We start from the raw sequence: 21,536 nt of genomic DNA, 5'->3' as shown, positions 1-21,536 counted from the left end.
TATTGATAATAGTATGTTGCAATTTATTTTTTGTATTTATATTTATAATTACTTTAAAATTGCACTATTATGTGGTACAAGATAACCATTTATTTCAATATTATTCAGCATAATTAAACAAAATGATATGCATCTTGGTATATAAATTAGGTTATTATTTCCTAAATTATTGAAAAATAATTTATTTATTTGTTTAAATTTTATCAGCATATAATTACTGTTCAGATTACTCTCGAGTCACTATAAAATTTGTAATTAATGCTATATTGATACAAGGCTCATCAAGAACTTAAGATATTGTAAATCATATTTCACTACAGATAAGAGGATCAAGGGGCGAAGTCTCATAAACCTGCAGGTAATCACAATTCAATAATATTTATTTCTTATGTTTATTAATCATACGTTAAGCGTATAAAGTATAGAGCGAGGTATAGTATGAGGGAATGTGTGATACAACTCCCTTATCATTTGATATCGTTTAATATCTTTTCACGAAGATAAAATCCAAAAATTTCTTAAATATAAAAACTTTGTATATATTATTATAATTATTATTTAAATGACTTCTTCTAACGATATATATGTAAAATTCACGAATTTTATTTTTTCCTAAATCGCACGTAATCACATATAACTAACTTAAGTAGCGTTTTCACGCTATTAACTCTATAGCACAAATAATTTTATTTATATGATAAAGTTCAACTTCCAAAATATGTACAAATATGTTTTGCAACGTAAATAGATAAAAGAGGTAGCGGTTACTAGTTTTAAATAAACATTATTTAAGATATTTTTCTCTTAAAAGTTTTCTAAAGTATGACACACTTGATGCTATACTATCAGAACGGAAATTTATATCAATTTTTAAATTTTATACAGACAATTAACTAATGAATTTTATAATTGCTGATACTTGACTAAAATGCGAAGTCTCTTAAGTCTCAAAATCAGATTCATTGGATTCGCTATCGGAACATACTTCATCATCTATGCAGCCTGTCTCCTCGAGATGTCTTTCCGTGGGAATTCTAAAAGGAGACATAAGACATAATTAACGATATTGAATGAAACGATACTAAATGATGAACTGAACGAGCAAACTGTTGATTTAACTTAAAAATCAGTAAGTACGCGTATGTACACATGTTTAATGATTATTTAACCATACATTTAAAAAAAATGACAGTTTTTTGCTTAAGTTGTTATTATCAATATAGGCAAGTTAGTTCGACACCAATGATAACGCAAATGTAATATGAAACAATTTAATGAAAGCGTTAAATTGGCACACGGATGATCATACATAAATCTTGCCTTAGAATTGTAATTGTTTAATTATCTCGTTTGCTAAGAGGGTGCCATAGTATGATGTATAGCGTGTTTATCCTGAATACATTTCGGAATCTTCCGCGATTTTCGTAAGACGCACTTTCTCGGGCAACAGGCCTGTTCCGTCGAGCTATGTCGAATAACATATTAATCTGTAGAATCTCTTATCTTGATCACAATAATAGAATAATTCATATCTCAAGAAATAGCTCGCAAACTAACAATATGATCCTCGAAAGCGTTGTTTTCTCTTTTGAATTCAAGATATTGAAATCCTTTATATATAAATATATATCCAATGTTCTTCTTTCTTAGTAGGTATTTTGCCAATCATAAATGACAAATTTATATTTAATTAGATTTATTCTTACGAAAATAAATGAAAGCAAAATATTTTCACGTACTTTCCGACAGCCCAATCGTCATCGGCGTCTTTCATCATGGATAGAGCTTGACAGAAATCTTTCCCAATAGCTTTAAGGTGCCCTGTATCGAGATGCAATCCGGCTAATGTGCCTTGATCACACCCACAAAAGCTGCTCTCCATCGTGTAACTTCTGTTTGAATGAAATATTAATGAGTACTAATGATTATTAATGATTAATGATAAACTGACATATTTGTAATATTTATATAATTGCATTTTATTACAAATACATCAACACAAAATTAGCAAATATGAATGCGAAATGAAAATGTTTCGAGCTATTAATTTTAGTGTTAGTCAAAAATTAGTGTACGCGATTTAAATTCCGAAAAAGAGATTTTTGATATTAGATGTGTTTTCGAAATATTGCATCGAATAACTTTGTTGTTTCAGAATCACATTGCGAATCAGATCGCTGCCTAGTGCATAGTCGTTTTACCTCGAGACACCCAACTGCCGCCATACAGCCACTCTGGCGGTGGATTCCTTATTTCTCTCGACCTTGAAGGAACAGAGCGGCAGAGCGAAAGCCGGCGAGGTCCTCTGCATGAGATGCGGTAACATCTGATACAGAACGAATGCACGAGAGGATTATTACGAGGTCGCATTCGGTAGCTCTGATGAAAATCCTGAAGTCTTGAGAGGAGGAAAACGCCCCTCTCGCGATATTGCTGACTGGTTATCGCTAATTAATGCTCTCAGGATGAAGTGAAATAAATGGCGGCTGTCGCGACGCATAATTGCTCGCGCAAATCGAAAGCTCGCGCTGCGAAAAGTCGCTGAAAGTGATAAACTTCCGCTGGATCGGATCAGTAAATGTAAGATGAATGATCCGCACGCGAACGAAGAACCTAAAAATATTGCCTATAGTCGATTCCGTCGATTCTCTTACCAAATACTGCACCGGCTGGTCCGGTTTCGCCCTGTCCGCGGCGCTCCAGGAACCCGACCTTGAACAACCGAACAGAAACACGTTCTTCCTCCGCGAGTGGCCATGATAGTCGACGAAAACGTGGGGCGGTCTCTGAAGCACCCTGGCGCAGTATTCCATCAGGCCCTTGGTGTGATAGATCACCGGGTGGTACATCTGATTGGGATTGCTCCAGCGTCGGTTCAGGTCTTCGTTCGTTAGACCGTAACGATTGCTGTCGACAACGAAAGCAACGTACGTTGTAAGAACGTTAAAAGTGGACGACACATATCGATGAATGTCATACATAAAGAGACGGAACGCCAGTTCTAGCCGGACACTTCGTCATGAATGGATCACGAACGTTTAAAAGCTGAAGTTATTCGAAATGATCTTCGCTCTACATTACACGTAGTACGATTGTAAGTGTATTATATCGTCAAGTGTCTTATGCGAGACCGGAAATTCCAAAGTAGCTTTTTCTGATGTCAACATATCTGATCATACAACGAGCTTTTTCTAACATGTTTCTACCATTTCAATATTTGCCATGGAAGAATGCATGTGTTTCGATAACATGATGGAATAATTTTAACGCGTGCGAACGTTTGCGCAGCAAGTTTCGAGATATTTATGCGTCTCTTCGAGCGAAGTAATTTGCAAGCATTATTTATTAACCAATTTCCTAAGATATTTTCTCAAGTTTACGATATCCGGTAATTTCCTGGAAATCTATATATCAAACGCGTCTATCTATATATATAGGTAAATTATGCAATAAATGCACTTAACGATTCGTCTCAATATATCGATCCAAGAAGGGAGGGACCGCGAGAGATCGTTTTCATTTAAGGATTCAGCCACGGTTAGAAGGACGTTTCCGGCGGCCGGAAGCCGGAGTCAGAGGAAGTGACGCCTTCTATGCGTCGTGCATAGCTAATAGTGGGGTATGGCAGGTGACAATCAATGAAGACGGTCGCTTGAATTATAGCTATTGTCTTGATACCACATATATCGTCCCGCACTAATATCTCGATCCATGGAATATTAAGCAGACTCGATTTTTTTTCCGAAGTAGAAGTGAAAGAAAAGTCAAGTTTTGAGTGAAACGACATTAAAGCATTAAAGTGCTCAAAGCATTCGAAAATTCATACAAAAATGCTTCATGTATCTGCGGCATTTAATGGAGTAATTATGCATTTATTTATATATAACGCGATTTAAATGAGCACGCATGGCGAGAGTGACAGCTAACGCTGACGTATGTACGCCTGATGACAGTTCCGTCGAGAGAGAAACGTTCACCGACTCGCCGCGTTCGCAGAAGCCGGCGAAAGAGGACAGTCATTCGAGATAATACATCTCATCACGCGCATGCAATGCCAAAAAAAAACGATTGGTTGTCTCAGAACGCGCAGCGAAACGAAATCGCGAGGGGACGTCCAAGGCGCTTCGTCAGGTAACGCTATTAAGAACATTCAACATCTGACGGCGAGCATTACATCCGCGAAACAAGTCTCCGTCTGGCTCTTTTTCCCGAGCAAGATTCGAACACACGGAACTCTCTCCCAAATTTAAATTCATGAAATAACATGAGACCTCGCTAAAATTAAATCGGAATTATAAGAAATGTAAAAAAGCTATATCATCTAAAAATTTCAATACATATATATTTATTTATTTATTTATGATATGTATAATATATGATAGTAAATTTAAATTTAAATTTTTACGTAATTGATTATATAAGATAAAAAGACAGGTTCGCAGAGAGCTCATTTTAATTCGAAAGTACTTCTGAATGTTAGGAATTTTCTCTTCGATTCTTATTCATGGAAATAATGAGATTCCAGTGTAGAAAGAACTCTCACGAGGATGAGTCATATGTTTGGAAACGATAATTGAATGCCTGCACAATGAGAGTGTCGCTGTTTTATTAACCATTCGATGTAATGGGCAGCATCAGTCTCTCTTCGTGCCATCCGCCAATGTCAATGACTCTTCGAGGAGGAGAGAAGCCTTGACTGCAAACTTCTCTCACCTCTAGTGAGATCCTGTACAAATTGTATGCAACCGACCGACTCGTCTCGGACATACACTTCACGTCAAACGTTCAAAGGATACCGCTTGCACATTTATGTAGTATCGCGAATATTTCAAATAAACAGACACAGCCATCAAATTCTCTCGTATGTAATTGAGATTATTGAATCAATTTGAAATTGATCCAAGATTCAATCTATTATTGACACTTATCTTTACACGCTTTAATCGACAAGTACAGGCTATTCATGATAAATGTCGAGATTTTTATCATCGAGATATGATAACCAAATCTCGTTCACCAATCGATAACCAATAATCGTTAAATCTTTATTAATCTCCTCTTTGTCGAGTTAAGTCATTATCTCCACTCGAATGTGGCATAAATCTCTGGTAGAAAAATAGTAAAAATGGCAGCTCGAAAAAACAACCGTGAGATATTGGATCTTAGCGAGAATTCTCGGAATAACCGACAAAGAAATCGAGGAAGAGATGAGGGCGCGAGGACTCGGGAAGGTCCGTTCTTGCGATCGTAAAGCGAAATTCTACGGGCATCATGGGAACTTCTGCTTTCCTAGGGCCCTTCCTCTACGTGTGCATCGCGTATTTCTTCCGTGAACTTTACTACCATCCGCGTCCGCTCGCATCTATCTCCGTCCCGTCTTCTCCGAGCTTGGAAGCATTTTCTCCTCGGGGTTATCCCGAGGTTCGATCGTGCAACAATCTCGTGGTTGGACGTTTTTTTTTTTTCCTCTCGGCTCCGTTTCCACGTCTCTGAATCTCGCGCATACGTGAACACGGTAACGTCGTTTCGTAATGCATCGCCGCCATCGCTACGCACAAAGTGCGCAACGCACCAGTGTACGTTATAAGTGTTGCAAAAGGGCTCATTATATATTTAGATATTCATAAAAATGACATTTGATATAAGAATTCGCGAAAATATTGGAAACTGTAAACATTATTCGATACTTAAATAAAGTAGATAGGCGACAAATATGCCGTTTCCTTCGTTTTTAGCGAAGAAGTTGAATGATCTTTCAACGATCTTCCCCGGCTGGTCATTCCCCTATACATTTAGCTTAATCAACATAATATCGGAAATCGCGTTGCGAGTGTAAAGGACAGCAACCTGTTTGCTGGTGCTAAAAATATCGTGGATACCGTCGTCATTACGAGATTCGACACCGTCATTTGCGTTTCGAATGAGCCGTTCCGGCTCATTCGGAGGCACGCCAAGTATCTAGTCGCGAGTTGTTCTGGGTGCGCGAGCATGATGCACCCGGGGTGCAATCGTGGCTGCTGCGCCGATGGGAGGAAACGAATGACGTTCCCTCGCCACGGCCGTTGTAGCGACTAACTGCACATTAGAATATTCGTGACCGGTCTCGATTTGCATTCCTCCTTCGACCCAAGGTCTCCGAGCCGACCCTTTTTCCACGGACGGCAAAGGGCGAGCAAATCCATTCGCTTCTTCTATGCCTCTCTCTTCCTCCCTCTCTCTTTCTCTCTCGCTCTCGGGAGATCATTTCTTCGAAGACGCTCGTCTCCGGTTAAAACGCGATTTCCTCTCGCGGGAACAAAACGCGGCTTTCTTGCGAGTTTTTGCTCATAGCGTCGAGGATGTCCTCCGAGGTTTAACACGCCGATAAGAAAAGACGTATTATGAATATACGAGATGTGTGTCTGACGCGAATGAGACTGTGAGATTTTTCCATAGGCGGAGAGAGCCCCGGATAAATTATTATCCAGAAGCGGATCGGCCGGATAGCATCATATTAATGAAGATTTATGGATCAAATGATTCGATGATATCGACCAGCCACTTTTATTTTCCCTTATCCGCTAGTCTTTTTAGCTCGAGGGACGCAAGCGACTGTAACTTGTCCGTCATAACACAGAATGTCTTTTCGACGATCTTCTATACCTCTTTGCTATCGATTAATTTTTTTTAGATTGATCAAGTATTATGACGGTGCAATTTCCGGTGCCACTATCAAAACGATTGTTGATAAAATAGCTATTAAATATCACTATTAGAGAATTGCCGGTTGTAAATTTACATACTATTATCCGTTCCTCTTATATAATACTCATCATCCGAACAGTATAATCCTAATGAATTCCAAGGATATATTAGAAGCATGAAATGAAATGTTTCTACAGCTTGTTATAATATGACATATTGAAAATAAGATAAAAAATAAAAAATAAAAAAAAATTAAAATTTAACTTTATAATACATTTATCCTTTACTCTTAAGAATACATATATATAAATCTAATATTAAACTCGCACACATTATGTATCATAACATGCACTTTGTCGCACATGTGTCGCGTCTGATCTGTTTATGTAGATATAATAGCGTGTGACCACCTTGTACATACAAAGAAACGTTTTTCTTGAAAATGCGCCTTCGTACCACGTAACGAACCGTCCGATGATGTTAAGACCTCTTCACCTCGACCTCGTAATCGGACGGACGAGAGTTCACGGTTTCAGGTTCTAGGTCGTCCTCTTAGACTCTTCCCCGAGGCATGTAACCGCAACAAGGGCGTGAGTAAAACCGTGAGTAAAACCGGCCGTGGCAATGCTAGGATGACATCCCTAACGACCCGCAATCATCGCGCTCGTTATTATTACGCGGCGGTCATTCGGATCATTTCATCATTAATTGCGCACAAGATATACGTTGAAAGTAAAAAAAGAGAATCACGCCACAGTTCTCGATGTAACGCGCTCGAGGATATCGCGCCCAGGATATTACGTATTTCGCGCGTTTCACCGCGCCACATTCCGCGAGCGGCTGCTATAATTTCATTATATATTGCCCTCCCCCTTCCCGCGTGAAACTGTCTAAATATATATTCAGGACCTCAGCGGGGCTACATAATAAGCCGCGTACGTAATCGATGAACCACGCTCCAGAGAAACGATCGGTAGTCGACGATCGGTTCTCAACTTTAAATCTTCATGCCACTGCATCGTAATATATAATTAATTACACGAAGAATGTAATTAATATGCGATAAAAAGAGACATAAAATGCTGTTTTACGATTATAATTACGCTGAAAGTTCTTACGTTTTGAAATCAACGATTTATAATTATATTTGCTTAAAATTCTGCGTGGTAAAAAATTAAAAGCTCTCAGATATATTTGACAAATCGATAATGATCTATTATATTGATCTTCATCCAACAGTTTTATTCGCTAAAAGGATCATGTCATAACGTAAATTTATTGGTGAGAGACACTGTTTTAAGACTTTCCAAAAGAAAGAGCAAGTCCATAAGCTGCTCTGGTACTAACTGAATTATGGCTCCAAAAGAGTGAACCATAAAAAAGTGTGCAAGGTCGCACGGCCCTTTCGTACTACGAAGTCGCTCGACCACTCCTGCGCACTTATAATTGGATTCTTTCGGGATAGAACTGAATTCTATAAATAGTTACGCGTCGGCACCCTATCCTATCGTGTCGGAGCGATCTCTTTTTCTCGTCTTTTTCGACGTTGCTTCTTGAGAATCGAATATAAAATCAAGATATACCTCTCTATTGTAAAGGATGAAATGTAGAATTTTTACGTGAGCTAAATATCTACAAATTAATAAATGACGTGAAATATGGACGTAAAATTGTTAATTAATCTCAAATTTATGCGAAATACGTCATTTCGGAGATTCTTGCGTCGGTTCATCGCCTGGAATTTATTCGAGATACATCTTTATCGTGTGGATAAATTTTGAAATATATTCGAGACACAATGTTCGATTAATCGCGAAGCGATCGTATGAGGATCACTGTCCTAGAGGTATCAAAATGGAGGAACGCCGTCGAAGCCTCCGGGGCAGTACGGCTCCTCGGATCGTCTCGGTCCGAGACGCTGTTCGCGAGCTAAAACCGAGAGTTCCGTACACACAGAAAAAGGAGAAGAAGAGAGCCGGACGGTGGAGACGAAGGGGCACCGGAGCAAGAATGAGGAGGGAGGGAGGGAGGGAGGGAGGGAAAGGCAGAATGGAAAAAAGGATGAGAGGAGAAGTAACCGAGGGAAGGAAAGAAGAGAGCCTTACATAGCGCGATTGCTGGCGGAGCCTGAAATAGACCTCGGCAAGAATCCCCCTGTGGCATCCTCCCTCTCGCATCTCCTGCTCCATCACTTTCCACGCTTCCTCCTCCTCGTCGCGCGGCCGACGATGGTCGCTGCTGGCCGTTGCTGGCCACCGCGGCGAACCCCCGTCTTTGCTTTTGTTTTAGGAAAAAAGGACCAAGTCCCTCGGCGCGGCTGTGAGAAGTTGTTCCTAGCGTCTCCCTCGCATGGAACAGATCGAGTAAAAGAAGGTAGGAAGAAGAAGAAGAAGAAGAAGAAGACGAAGAAGAAGAAAACGAGATGAAAGAGAAAGAAAAGTGCTGGTAAGAGAGAACGGAAGGACGAAGAGACAACGACGATGGCTATGGTGATGATGCTGCTGGAAGAGCGCTTGTTTATCCAGCGCACCGAAGCTCCTGCTTTCGTCTCTTATCTACCACCACATAGAGAGATTCACGAGGAGAACTCTGTAAGTGTCGTTGGACCTGAGTGTACTCGAACGGACGCGTTGCATTCCCACGGGAATACCGCGATGGGAATCCAACCTGTTAAACTGACCTATACCAAAGTAACCGGCGAAACGTGAGTTGTGCCGCGAGGTACAAGCTCAGGCATTCAAGGCGCATTTCGATATATGCAGAAATTTCAAGATGTTTCCTCTTTAATTCGAGCGTCATATTTAAAGTGAATTTTTTCTTAAGAGAATTTGCAATTTGAAATGCAACTATTATCAATTAATTTCTCATAGAATTCTCTGTTTAATAAATAATAAAAAAATATATCGATAAAATAATTAAAAATATATCATAATAAAATAAAATACAATTTACTATGATAAAAAAATAAGAATAAAAAATCTCATTATGAGCGAATAATGGATGGTTATTTATATGAAACTATTCTAATCAATAACATTAAGTTCTAGCGTAGATCTAGTTTTAATACGAATCGCAAATCTTCAATATAGGGATTATTGAATCGCGTTTCACATCAAGATGCATTTAATTTAAAAGAAACCGCAATACACGGCGACCGCAAAACGCCTCTTCATCTGCATTCTCGAATCGTGCCCGCGAAGGGAACCGGCATGGTTTACGCTACCCTGTCATTAAGCTCGCGGCGCGGCAAAGGATGCAACAGACGGATGCTGCGCGGTAAGACCGGAGAAGAGGATAGTTTCCGTAGTGCGGTAGGTCTTGGATGTCACGCGAGGTGCTTTTTGCTGACGGCGGACAGTGTATGCCAGAAATAACACATCGCGTATCCGATCATTGATCCAGGCGATTCTGCCACCGGGCATATCTCGCGAGAAAGAGAGAAAACGAGAAAGATAATACCGTACACGGACGATAACGAGGGGGAAGAGAACGCGCCGTATTTTCTGGGGTACATATGTAGCCTTTCGTACCGGTTCCCCGTATCGTAATCAACGATCGGAGGCAAACGAGAGAAGAATCGATCGTCCGGTATTTCGAGAACAGGATCGATCATTCGAATAGAGGGAACACACAAAGGTAAAAAAAAAAAATGAAGTCTACCTTGAATAGCGTAGGCATTTTCGCGGCCCAGGTTATCGATACAGAACCGCATTCGATACCAGCGATACAATCATTGGTCCAGCACGCATCAAAATATCTGCGAATTAATAACGTAAACTTTGAAATGCGAAAAATATTTATAACAAGACGAATGAAATATTTGAATGGTTCAGTCGAATATTTAGAAATTTCACTGAAAATCGAGAAAAAATGCCTTAGAGCTAGGCATGAGAAGGAAGAAATTTAAAACGTCGTGCGCAAACGATGAAATATCACTGTTTCCACTTAAGATTACGGAATACCACGGATAATCCGAGATAATGTACGTGGCGTTCCTCGCAAAATCATCGACGAGACATCATATGCGAATGGATGCTAGTGAAATGCTCGATAACTCGTTAATACCCCGTTCGCGAACGACGGTGGCCATCCCGACGATACGATCTCGCGTCATTAATCACGAGCATAAGCTTAATTGAGACGCGCCCAGTAGTCCTCGCACGCGCCTCGCAGCCTATATTTTGCGATATTGTGCATTCGAATGAGAATTCCATCGGATCTCGTGGGAAGATGCGTTCGTAAGATGACGATGCGTTCTCGCGAGAGAAATCGAGCGTGAGAAGAAGCGCCGTAAGAATAGACGGCGCTAAAGGCCTCGAAGAAGCGAACCGGTTGAAGTCTCGACTCTCGCAGAAAATTTATAATCGCCTCTTCTACGACAGTGAAGCATGTCGAACGGTATACCTCTCCGAGATGCTTCGCGATTCTACAGCAAAATCTATAAATCGTTAGATGAATCGATATTCCGATGGATACTTGGACGAGATTTAATCGAGTAGACTTTAACAATCGATATCTCTGAGCCTCCTCCATCAGTCGATCCGTTTATTCGTTTAAAACTCGAGGTACACATATATAACGTATACGAGCCAAGTACTTGTATACGTACCGTATGGTCGAGAGGGTATAATTTACAAATTTTCTTTTCAAAGGTATACGATTTGTCGCAATTAGCGTTGAATTTAAGCGGCACGATCGTGCGTGTCGTTTCGCTGACGAATGATGCGAGGCGATTTTTAGGGGTGGATGATATCGGGGCTTTCGCGAAGATGCCTCCGAGAGAAAAGATGTTCAGAAATGAAGTCTGCCTTGAAACCGGCGTCTTTTTGCTGCTCACCGTCGATACAAATCCACGGAGAACCGTGAAGACGCGGCAAAGTAAAATTCCGCACCGCGAGCGAAAAAAGAGAGGAAGAGAGAGAGAGAGAAAGAGAAAGAGAGAGAAAGAGTATTCATGGTGTCGGCAACAAAGTGAGAACCGGGTTCGCGCGCGCGTATATTATTAATGGGATCAACATAAACGCTACATTGATCGATACGCGGATAACGACGTTTTTGCTATTACTCGTCCTTCCACTATTTCATATCCATGCCACTTGCAAACGGATTATAACTGAACAAACATTATTCATTCGAAGACTCCACTAGTTAATATAATTAACCCGATGTAATCATACGTTATCCGTTAATTTACAATCGTACCAACGCGAAATATATGTACGTATGGAATGACGCTAACAGGCTTTAAGACAAGTGGAGCAAACCATCCTTATTGTAAAAATAATTATTTAATGATAGATGATGGATCACGCGGTATTAATTTATTCCAGAATGAAAATGTATAATATATATCGTTCGGTGTATTTTTTTTTTCATTTACCGTAAAAATAAAATTATTTACGAATTATGATTGCGAAAGTATATCTAAATATTTGATCGTTAAAAACGTCGTGTCGAGTGTCTAAAAATACGTCTTTTCATCTGTTGACAAAGGCCTTTAAACACACAATTATCTCTTCAAACACTTTGCAACCGCGAGAAGAGGTATCTCTCTCTTCGGGCTCTAATATACATCCTCGATTTTGCACATCATCTTCGCAGAGAGGGAAGAAGGAGGAAGAGGGAGGACCCATGTCAAATCAAGCGTGGCGTCATCGATCACAAGATATATACCTCCAGATTCGTTGTTCAATATATAGATTGTTCATCGCGCATCTCCTTCCTCGACCTTGTAATCCGCGATTTTTTTTTCGCGGCGCGACTCGATCATTTTTCGATTCGTTTCCATGTCATCATCGTCGTTGTCATCCGCCGCTATTGCCGCCGTCCCCTTCGCGCGTTGGTGCTCTCCTGCTCTAGGTTAGCCAGTGAATCATCTTCAACGACCCCCTCCTCCGGGATCCGGGCAGAAGACTCTTAAGGGGGCTCACGGCGCGGCGCGAGGCCAGTCCGAGAACGCGACCCTAACACTAACATCCGGTGTATTCCGAGAAAGAGAGAACGAGAGAGCGGGAGAGGGAGACGAGAATCGGAAACGGAAACGATTGACTGCTTGATCGCCGCATCGCCAGTACAATCGGCCAACATGAAGATCATCCTGTTGCTCTTCGTCGTCGTGGTCTTCGCCTCAGGTTAGTAACCCTTTGCAACGCGACACAATGCCACGGTTCGGTTGTGCTCACATCAACACTCGCCGGTGACGTCTTCATTATTATGAAATGATTGTTCTCTTGATCTCATCACGGGCACGTTTATGCACTCTTCCGTTCGATCAGTGTCTCCTACGCAGCTTTCTGACCGTCCATCTAAATGTTGCGCGTAACAATGTTCGTCACTACGGCATAATTTATATTCTAGTACTAAGGAAAAATTCTCAAACTTGCGGGAAAGAGATGAAATTGTAAAATCGATAAAATTTCGGATTTTGAAATATTTCTGTTTAATGTTTTTTTATTCGGATTAAATATTTTATTCATTCCTCTATAAAATTTTACTGTAAATATTTTTTCACGTCAAGAAAAGAGAGATATACATATTTAAAAATATTAGAGAGAAAATTAAGAATATGTTGTAATATTTTATATTGTATCATTTTTAAATTAAAAAACAATAATGTGGTTTAAATGATAAACAATCAATGAAATTATATAAAAAAGTTAAAAATCACAGGCGCTGAAGAAGGTCATAAAATCTGTTACATATTATATGTTTGATAGAGTGGAAAATAAAAAGTATGTATTGATCAGAAACCCATTTTTTTACAATTGTAGAGAGATAAACAACAAACGTTTCGATCCGCTTTAGATTCTTTTCAATGTCACGGATTAAGTAACGATTCAAAAGCGATATCAAAACAATGTCAGAAATATAAAATTCAAAATTATTTAACGGAAGCATACAGCGAACGCAGCGCAAATTATAACTTAAAAAATCGATTTACATATTGATAATTATTCGCAAAAAGAAAATAAAGGAAGTGCTCACAGAATTGCGAGTCGCTCACCTGTAAACGCCGGTGTAAATCGAAGCTAGGCAAAAAACGCATGGCAAAAACATGTAGTGTTAAGCTGTCCAAATTTCACAGTAAATGAATGTATTAAATGCGATGACGGGATGAAAGAAGGCCACTAATTTTTCTTAGTTGCATAATAAGCTCATAATGCAAGAATTATAATAATAATCTAAAGATCTGTAAAAAGAAAAGGACAAAGCAACACACATTCTACGAGCAAAACCATGCAACAATTAAAAAAAGAAAAGATTAATGTGTGTTGCTCTGTCCTTTTCTTTTTACAGATCTTTGGATTATTATCATTCTTGCATTATGAGCTTATCATAATTATCAATATGTATATCGATTTTTTAAGTTACAATTTGCGTAACTGTTTCCGTTAATTTTGAATTTTATATTTTTGACACGTTTTGATATCTCTTGAACCGTTTCTTAATCCGTGACATTGAAAAGGAGCGGATCGAATCGAAAAGTTTGTTGTATATCTATCTCTCTACAATTGTAATGTATTTCTGATCAATACGTACTTAATATTTTCCACTCCATCAAACATATAATATGTAACAGATTTCGCAACTTCGTTCAGCGCCTGTGGTTTTTAGCCTTTTTATATAATTTCATTGATTGTATAATTTTCTCAAACTTTTTGTTTGATTCGATATTTATATTTTCTTCATTTAATATATACTTTAAAATCTTTTTACATTATTCGATAGTTTTGCAGCCTTTTGCTTTCCTGTCATTAAAGAAAGCCATGCACCAACTGTTGATTCATTTAAAGTGTGAATTGGAAATGACCGATGGTTCAGACAAATAGCATACGTTCTTTCTTTTCTATCCTTTTAAAATTCTATCTTGTATAATGAAATATTTACAGCCTGGAAATATCTTTAAAAAATGAAAAATGATGTCATCTTTAAACTGCACAAAAATAAAACGATAATTTCTTAAGCAAAATATTGAAGAAAATAAATTTTATTACACCTTTATGTGCGTGTATATATCGGAATCTTCATAAGCAAAAAAGATCTCTCGTCCTGGATGACGATAGTCATCCATAGTTATTAAAAATGAAAAGAAAAAGATTATACGCGGGTTTATACGTTTATCGAGATCGTTTACAGAGGTTCGAGCTCCCGTTTATGTACGCATTCCTTGCGCGAGTCGGATCTCATCGAAAATCATTAGTCGGCAGCCGGGAACGCATTACGTGAACGAAGCTGTAGTTAAAGCGACTAGTCGCCTCTTCTTTCGCGCGCGCACCGGCGGCAGACGTCTCAAGGCCTTCGGGTCATTTACCACCACCTGCACGTCCAACTTCACGATCCGGAACGTTTTTGCTCCGGATGCGCTCTGCGAAGTATCCACAGCCGTGACTAGACTTTTGCCGACCGGCCATCTCTCGTTCCGGTCTTGCCTTCACCGTACAACGATGCAATTTGCCTGCACTAGCCTGAAACTACCTGTCTTGGTATCGAGAGATTTAAATCGATTCGTACACTTTGATTCCGCCGAGATCTTCGAGATATAAATGACGATTAGCGAGCTTACTTTGTCTCTCTGAAAATTTAAACGGATAATAATATGGATCCTTTCCAGGTGTTTACTTTCATTCACATTGCACTTGTCCATTTGGCCCTTTGATATTTTATTTTGATTTTTCAATCATTAAGCCTTCTTTGAATCTTTTCCGAACGACGAGATGAGATGAACTTGTCCTCTTTTTGCGTTGAAGCCTTCAATTTCGTTTCATAACTCTCTCGCATGTGGAATTAAAGAGATATCACTCTTAATTTCGAACGTATTATTACGCACGTAATCATTACGCGTTTGTATCGGTGTTTCTTTTTTTTTAAATTATATATTCGGTTTTTTGAATGTAAAAAATTAATTTCTCTTACGAGCGACAGTCTTCGCAGTCGTAAAAGTGTGATGCAGAACGGAGAACAATCGCGTCTAGAAACAATGAGGGGGACTTGGTTGCGACACTCGTTCACCTAGGGGCTATTCGGGGATCTCGGGACGCACTTTGTAATTCATAAATACAGTTAACCAAATAACCGTGGCGGTTCAATGAACTCGATATATCATGTGAACACTTCTCATAAAAACTTGGAGTCATTGTGAGGCCGGTTAAAAAACGCGCCGCGTCAGGGTACGCATTTAGAGTGAAATTAAAATCGTGTTACGAGACGGGCATGAACGACGCTGAAATAATCGTTTTAATTTCGTGCCACTTGCTGCGTCTTACATCGCTATTGTATAGCATAAAAGCACGATGTGAATGATACGCTCTTCTTAGCATATAAATCTAAATGACTCTTGTGCGTTATATAATTGGAATTTATCATCGATAGAGAAAGAGAGAGAGAGAGAGAAAGAAAAATAGAGAGACAGAGAAAGATTACTACTGTATAAATTATCTAAGAGATATTTGAATACAAATTATCTAAAAATCTCTAAGTTTGAACAATCTCGATGCCATTGCTTCTACATTAATGATCGATTCTGGATATTGCATTGAAAGATATGTGAACGTTTTTATTAATCGTAACGGGATTCTTGATCGTTTCGCACTACGATACTAAAATAGGATACTAGCTACATTAGAATTCATATAACGCGTTTTCCCGTCATCCCTATTGCCATTTGCGGCTTTGTTCGCGACAGACACGTGCTTCGATAAACTATAAGAAGTTCTACGAAAAGAAGAAATATATATATCTTTTTTAAATAAAATATTAAATTATTTAAAAAATTGTAGAAAATATAAAATATATTTAATCGAAACACGAACAAATGTAAAAATGTAAAAATATAAAAATACAAAAAGTATTATATAATAACAAAGATAAAAATATATATATTATGTATTTTATTTTTGAAATTAATATTTCTTTTTCATATAAATGTAATGTTACTCTGCTTTCATATTCGTTAATTTAATAATTTAGTAGATGCATACTCCAGTCTAGTATATGCGATAAAATTATCACGCGAATTAGCCTGATTGTATCAACTAGTTTGTCCCAATTTCGCAGGCCCCACAATTGAATGTTTGGTGTAATACTACTTCAACGTGACTTAAAATAAAGCATGATGCAAATAGCTCTTAAGCATATTAAAGACATATAAACATGTTTACAGCCCAGAGAATCACAACGATCCAGCTGGATGGCATACAGTATTTCGTCTCACGGATGAATCCCTACAGTCCAGAACTCAACTACTTCCTGGCGTATCAATATTGCCGTTCGCTGGGTCTCCAATTGGCGTCCTTCGAAACGAAGGAGAAGGCCGACACGATGACGCAATATCTGAAAAACGCCGGTTACACGAAATATGATTTTTGGACCTCTGGCAACAAATTAGGCACCGACATGTTTTTGTGGATGAGCACGGGATTGCCGTTCAATGTCACCTTTGATTACATGCTGAAGCGACCTGGCAACAGATCTGCCGACGTGCCACCCGGCACCGAGCCTCAGAGAGTGGCACGTGAAAGGTAATATTTTTTGTATCTTTTTTAATCTCTAATAAATTTTTATACCTTTTTCTTTATCTCAAACAAATTAATATCAAATATTAAAAATTAACGAGGAACTTAAAAGTTTTAATTCTCAGCAGATATTACGAATTATGTTGAACTTATGTTGAACTTATCTTAGTACGACAAATTTATCGAGAATATAAAATTAAGAAATTTACGTCATTTTTCAATTATATTGCTCTGCATTATTAATTATTAAGAGTCTAAAAGATTCTATGATATATCTGCTAGTAATCAATAAAATATAAATATCTATCAATTACATCATGTATCTTCGAAAAAAATTAATTTATTCAATAAAATGAGTTTTATCCGATTAATAAGGATCGTATGCTAACCCAACCGTATCATATCATGAGTAATGATTATCTCAACCGTTTTTCCTCAATCTAGCACTTTAACACTCGTGCATGGAATAACTAATGACAATGTATTCTCGTTTAAATTCCAAAAGCTAGTTTCTCCGTTTCAGTGGCGACAGCGGCAGCGCGGATGGATGCGTCGCGATGGTTGCACCTACGTTAGCCTGGGAAGCGCAAGATTGTACCCTCGTGAAAGACTTTATCTGCGAGCAAACAAGATGCTACTACTACAACTACGGCAGCATTCCAGTCTCCGCGACTCAGGGGTAAGAGGTGAGATAATACTTGTCACAAAAATACACGAAAGGAAAAAGAGAAAAAGAGGAGGAGGGGAAAAGAAGAAGGAGAAAGATGGAGAAAAGGGAATCTCGCGAATGCCTCTCGCTCTTGCACGGACAAGAAGCAAACGATTCTCCGACGATAAGATATGCAAATGTGTCGCGATAATCAAATGTGTTTATTGGTCGTGCTACTGAAGTATCCGGATTCTCTAGCGATACGAAGAAGTTTTTATTACATGCGAATATATATTTACCTGCCTGTATCATCTCGATTAAATCGTTGTAATCCCGATCTAACTTCTTGATATTAAAACTTGGCGATTTCCTTTTTAGTAGAGAATTTACGAGGACGCGAAACAACGCGATACTTGATCGGCGGATTAAATTTTTTCCCTCTGTGCAGTGTCTAAAAATATAAAAGTAGCTTGAAACGACAGGTGCTTTTTCTTTCACAGTTTACGATAGAGTGGAAAACGATTATTACTGGCGATCGAAACACTAGCGAGATCTTTGGTATGAACCAGTCCTTTGAGATCTTCTACGCACAACTAATAGCTTTGGAGTAAAAGTATAATGATTGAGAATAGCTCAATCATACAGATTCTATGCAGATGCCTTTAGAACTTGATTTCAATAATTATTTTCTCGCTTCTTGATGCACAGTAATCCTTCCAAATACCTTTTACACATACATACACTTGTATGCAAAATGTATGGCTTCACTCTCTCGATGCAGATAACATTATATAAAAAGATTCACATTGTAATCCATCGTAATCTCCAACAGTGAAGCTACGCTTTCCTACGCTCTGTTAGTATAACGCTTAAAGATAATAACACAACATGCAAATTTAATATTGTAAATATTGCCAAGAGATTCACACGAAAGATTTTCTCAATTCCTGCAAAAGCGAGATGACGACGATCGTTCTCTAAAGGAATCCTTTGCCTTTCCAGAAATCACAGGCCCTACATTACGACCACCTCGGCGCCAGCCAGCGACGACCAAGCGAGCGATCGCGAAGACAATACCAACGTCGATGATAACTATTCGGATACCGACAACCAGGACGAGCAGGCGACATCACCAGAAGCGAACGAGAAATTATCAGAGGACCCGGTCGTCAGCAGGCTGATCACCACGGTCGCTCCCGCATCTGGCAATCAGCAACATGCTATCGGAACAACATCGTCGACATCGCTGTTCGACGACGGCCACGAGCACGAACGCTCGGCCGTCAGCGACGTGGACGACACTCGACCGGTGCACATCCCGGATATCACGAGCTTGTTCACCGACAACCCCGCCGTGACATCCCAAGCGCGCAAGGACAGCGTCTTCGACGGTTTTGAGACCCGCGAGATTCTACGGCCGTCGGCGTCCCGTCCTGTCATCTCCCCCTCCTCCTCGTCGTCAGATATAAGGATGGAGCATCGCGAATCTTCCGATTACGGCGACCTAGCCGCGGAGACCGAGCTGCCCAACAATGGTCTCGAGAACGCCCACACGATCGGTCCATACGACAGCATGCCGGACTACGCGAACGACCAGCCGGCGGCGGACACGATGATGAAGGACCAGGACGACGACAGCAGTACGATCCTGCCAGAAGCGGAACCGGCCTACAGGTACAACATCAAAGTGCGCACCAATGGCAAAGTATTAGACCCTCCGTCCAAGTAACGCTTCACTTCCTTCCTAGACAACGTCGCGTTATCTAGCGTCGTATAAGTGACAAACACAGACACAAACACACATTTACACATACACATAGATTGATTCTTGGAACTAGGTATATATGTATATCTCACGAGTTCGTTACGCGACACGGGCGGCGAACTATCACCGCCTTTGTCGCCGCTCGCTTAGTTCTAACTTAAGATGTACACTCCAGGTACAATGCTCGATAGTTTTGGATCAGAGAGAGGGACACGATTCATGTCAGCTTTCTCGGTCGGCGGCAGGCAGAGATGAATGATTTCGGATCATCCGTTAGAATTATTCGGCGCTTTGAAACGAACGCGGCTCGAAAATGATAATATTGCGAAAGTTGTCGAAAAGATAGAAGCCGTGGTATCAATCGAAAAGACGAATTATTCTCCTGCCGACGTTACTCGATAAACTGCTACATTTTCGCAAGGGCATTTACACGATTATTTAGTTCATCCTGAATCATCAATGACGCCGGCGAACGAATCGTAGAATCTGTTTTATCTTCATCTCATTTATTCTTTATTTCGATTTTGCCATCTTTAATTTATTGTCATATTAAATATGACAAATCATCTTTAATTCATTGTCATATTGAATATGACAAGTCAACGTTCCGAAAAATCGGAAAAAACGAAAATCTGACCCAGGATTTACTATCGACATTACTAGCGCGTCCGCCAGCGTCTTATATCTTCATAAGGAAATAATCATCATCGTATTTAATGTATATCTATACGTCTGCAAGACGAAACGTTCGATAGTCCAACAGTTCTCGATATTTTCGATGGGATATTAAAAAGATCGCGAATGTTAATCTTTTAACGTTTCGGTCATTCAGACGTATGATGATTGGCGTACGTAGTTTCGTTAATGTGAAATGTTGTTCTCTAACTGTTAAGTCACTTCCACATTAATTATGCGTACAACGGCGCGAATGTGCGATTTGTATAACTAAACTTTAATAAAGGTACAATTACAATCTTATAACGTGGCGCGCGGCCACGTGTTCCCTTACACCGTTCCATTCTTAAGTATAAAGTTAGAAATTTCCATCAGCCTTAGACAAGAGTTAGAAATATTCCGCCATGATTTTCGTTCGATAAAGAAGCGGCGAAATGTGTAATCGTTAACTCACCAGCCATTCACGACTCCTTCTATATTTAGCATAGGAATTATTTTGAACACATAATCGTCACGTAGACTGCTGGCGTATTGGCTGTCGCTTAGCAGAGCCTCCATGGTCCCATGCATCACCCAGGACGCGTTGCTTTCGCCAGGATGCACTCTGGACGTTAAGAAGATCAGCTTTCGATTCTGGAAACGGGATGACACACGCGACTTTAGATATCTACTGCGCGAATCGAGTGATAGACTTAGCAAAATGTATATTATTTCAGGGAGAACGGAATTCTCACTTGTATAGGATTGGTCTGGGAATCCGGTGATGTGATGGTGAGCACGGGATTCTCGTTGCCGTTTAAGGTTTCGCAGAGCGTCTCCGCATGAAAGTATACGTTTGCCGCGGAGACGCTCCTCGTCCACTTCCAGATGTTGGTTATTAGCCGACTGTATGTGTACGGGAAATGATACGCCAAATAACAGACGTCGTGCGTGTGCGGAAACGTAACCGTGAAGGACGTTGTCAGGTACGTCTTCCCTCTGGCAGGTCGTTGATAACAGTTCCGATAATAGCAGATGTCGACGCCGGTCCTCACCCAACCTGGTCTGCCGCATTGTGCCTCCATGACGCTGAACAGTATCGGTTTCATGCCGAAATTGAACTGCGAGTTGGCCTTCTCGCAGTTGATTATATTGAACGTGTACGGCACGTCTGCCTCCATGCCAGAGACCTCGAAGTAGAACCATTGGTGCCTGGAAGCGCTGTTGACGTCCGGCGTCAGGATGAGGTCGTACTCTCGCGGGCCTATCTGCG

At 39.9% G+C, this 21,536-nt stretch overlaps 2 protein-coding genes across 18 annotated transcripts in view; one reads left to right on the top strand and one right to left on the bottom strand.

Annotated features, from left to right (window-relative positions):
- Positions 1-362: 362 nt before the first annotated feature.
- The window catches only part of LOC145961315 (cytosolic carboxypeptidase 1), a 31,655-nt gene continuing 10,481 nt past the window's right edge, over positions 363-21,536 (bottom strand). For 11 of the 16 annotated variants that reach the window (XM_083081371.1, XM_083081370.1, XM_083081373.1 and 8 more), the window contains 8 exons: positions 21,019-21,531; positions 20,739-20,917; positions 2,655-2,907; positions 2,202-2,326; positions 1,740-1,892; positions 1,558-1,641; positions 1,321-1,465; positions 363-1,034 (listed from right to left, as the gene is read on the bottom strand). In XM_083081371.1, the coding sequence (XP_082937497.1) occupies positions 1,354-1,465; positions 1,558-1,641; positions 1,740-1,892; positions 2,202-2,326; positions 2,655-2,907; positions 20,739-20,917; positions 21,019-21,531 (1,419 nt within the window). In that variant the 3' untranslated portion in view covers positions 363-1,034; positions 1,321-1,353. Of the gene's footprint in view, positions 1,035-1,320; positions 1,466-1,557; positions 1,646-1,739; positions 1,893-2,201; positions 2,327-2,654; positions 2,908-20,738; positions 20,952-21,018; positions 21,532-21,536 lie in introns of those variants that run through there. The other 5 variants (XR_014435614.1, XM_083081369.1, XM_083081380.1 and 2 more) reach the window with 5 other exon arrangements.
- On the top strand, positions 12,613-20,590 carry Nw (narrow). Of its 2 annotated transcripts, none has more exons than XM_083081394.1 (4): positions 12,613-12,815; positions 16,844-17,201; positions 17,719-17,874; positions 18,847-20,590. In XM_083081394.1, the coding sequence occupies exons 1-4, from the start codon at positions 12,770-12,772 to the stop codon at positions 19,571-19,573; spliced, it is 1,287 nt and encodes a 428-aa protein (XP_082937520.1). In that variant the 5' UTR covers positions 12,613-12,769; the 3' UTR covers positions 19,574-20,590. The 2 variants fall into 2 exon arrangements, with proteins under 2 accessions (XP_082937520.1, XP_082937521.1); XM_083081395.1 differs by having other exon boundaries at positions 17,719-17,881; positions 18,847-18,986.

This window comes from Camponotus vicinus, unplaced genomic scaffold (genome assembly GCF_025532165.1).
Source record: "Camponotus vicinus isolate PSW18456_S1 unplaced genomic scaffold, iyCamVici1.0 SCAF_11, whole genome shotgun sequence".
Taxonomy (NCBI): domain Eukaryota; kingdom Metazoa; phylum Arthropoda; class Insecta; order Hymenoptera; family Formicidae; genus Camponotus; species Camponotus vicinus.
This window is presented reverse-complemented; position numbering and strand designations above follow the sequence as displayed.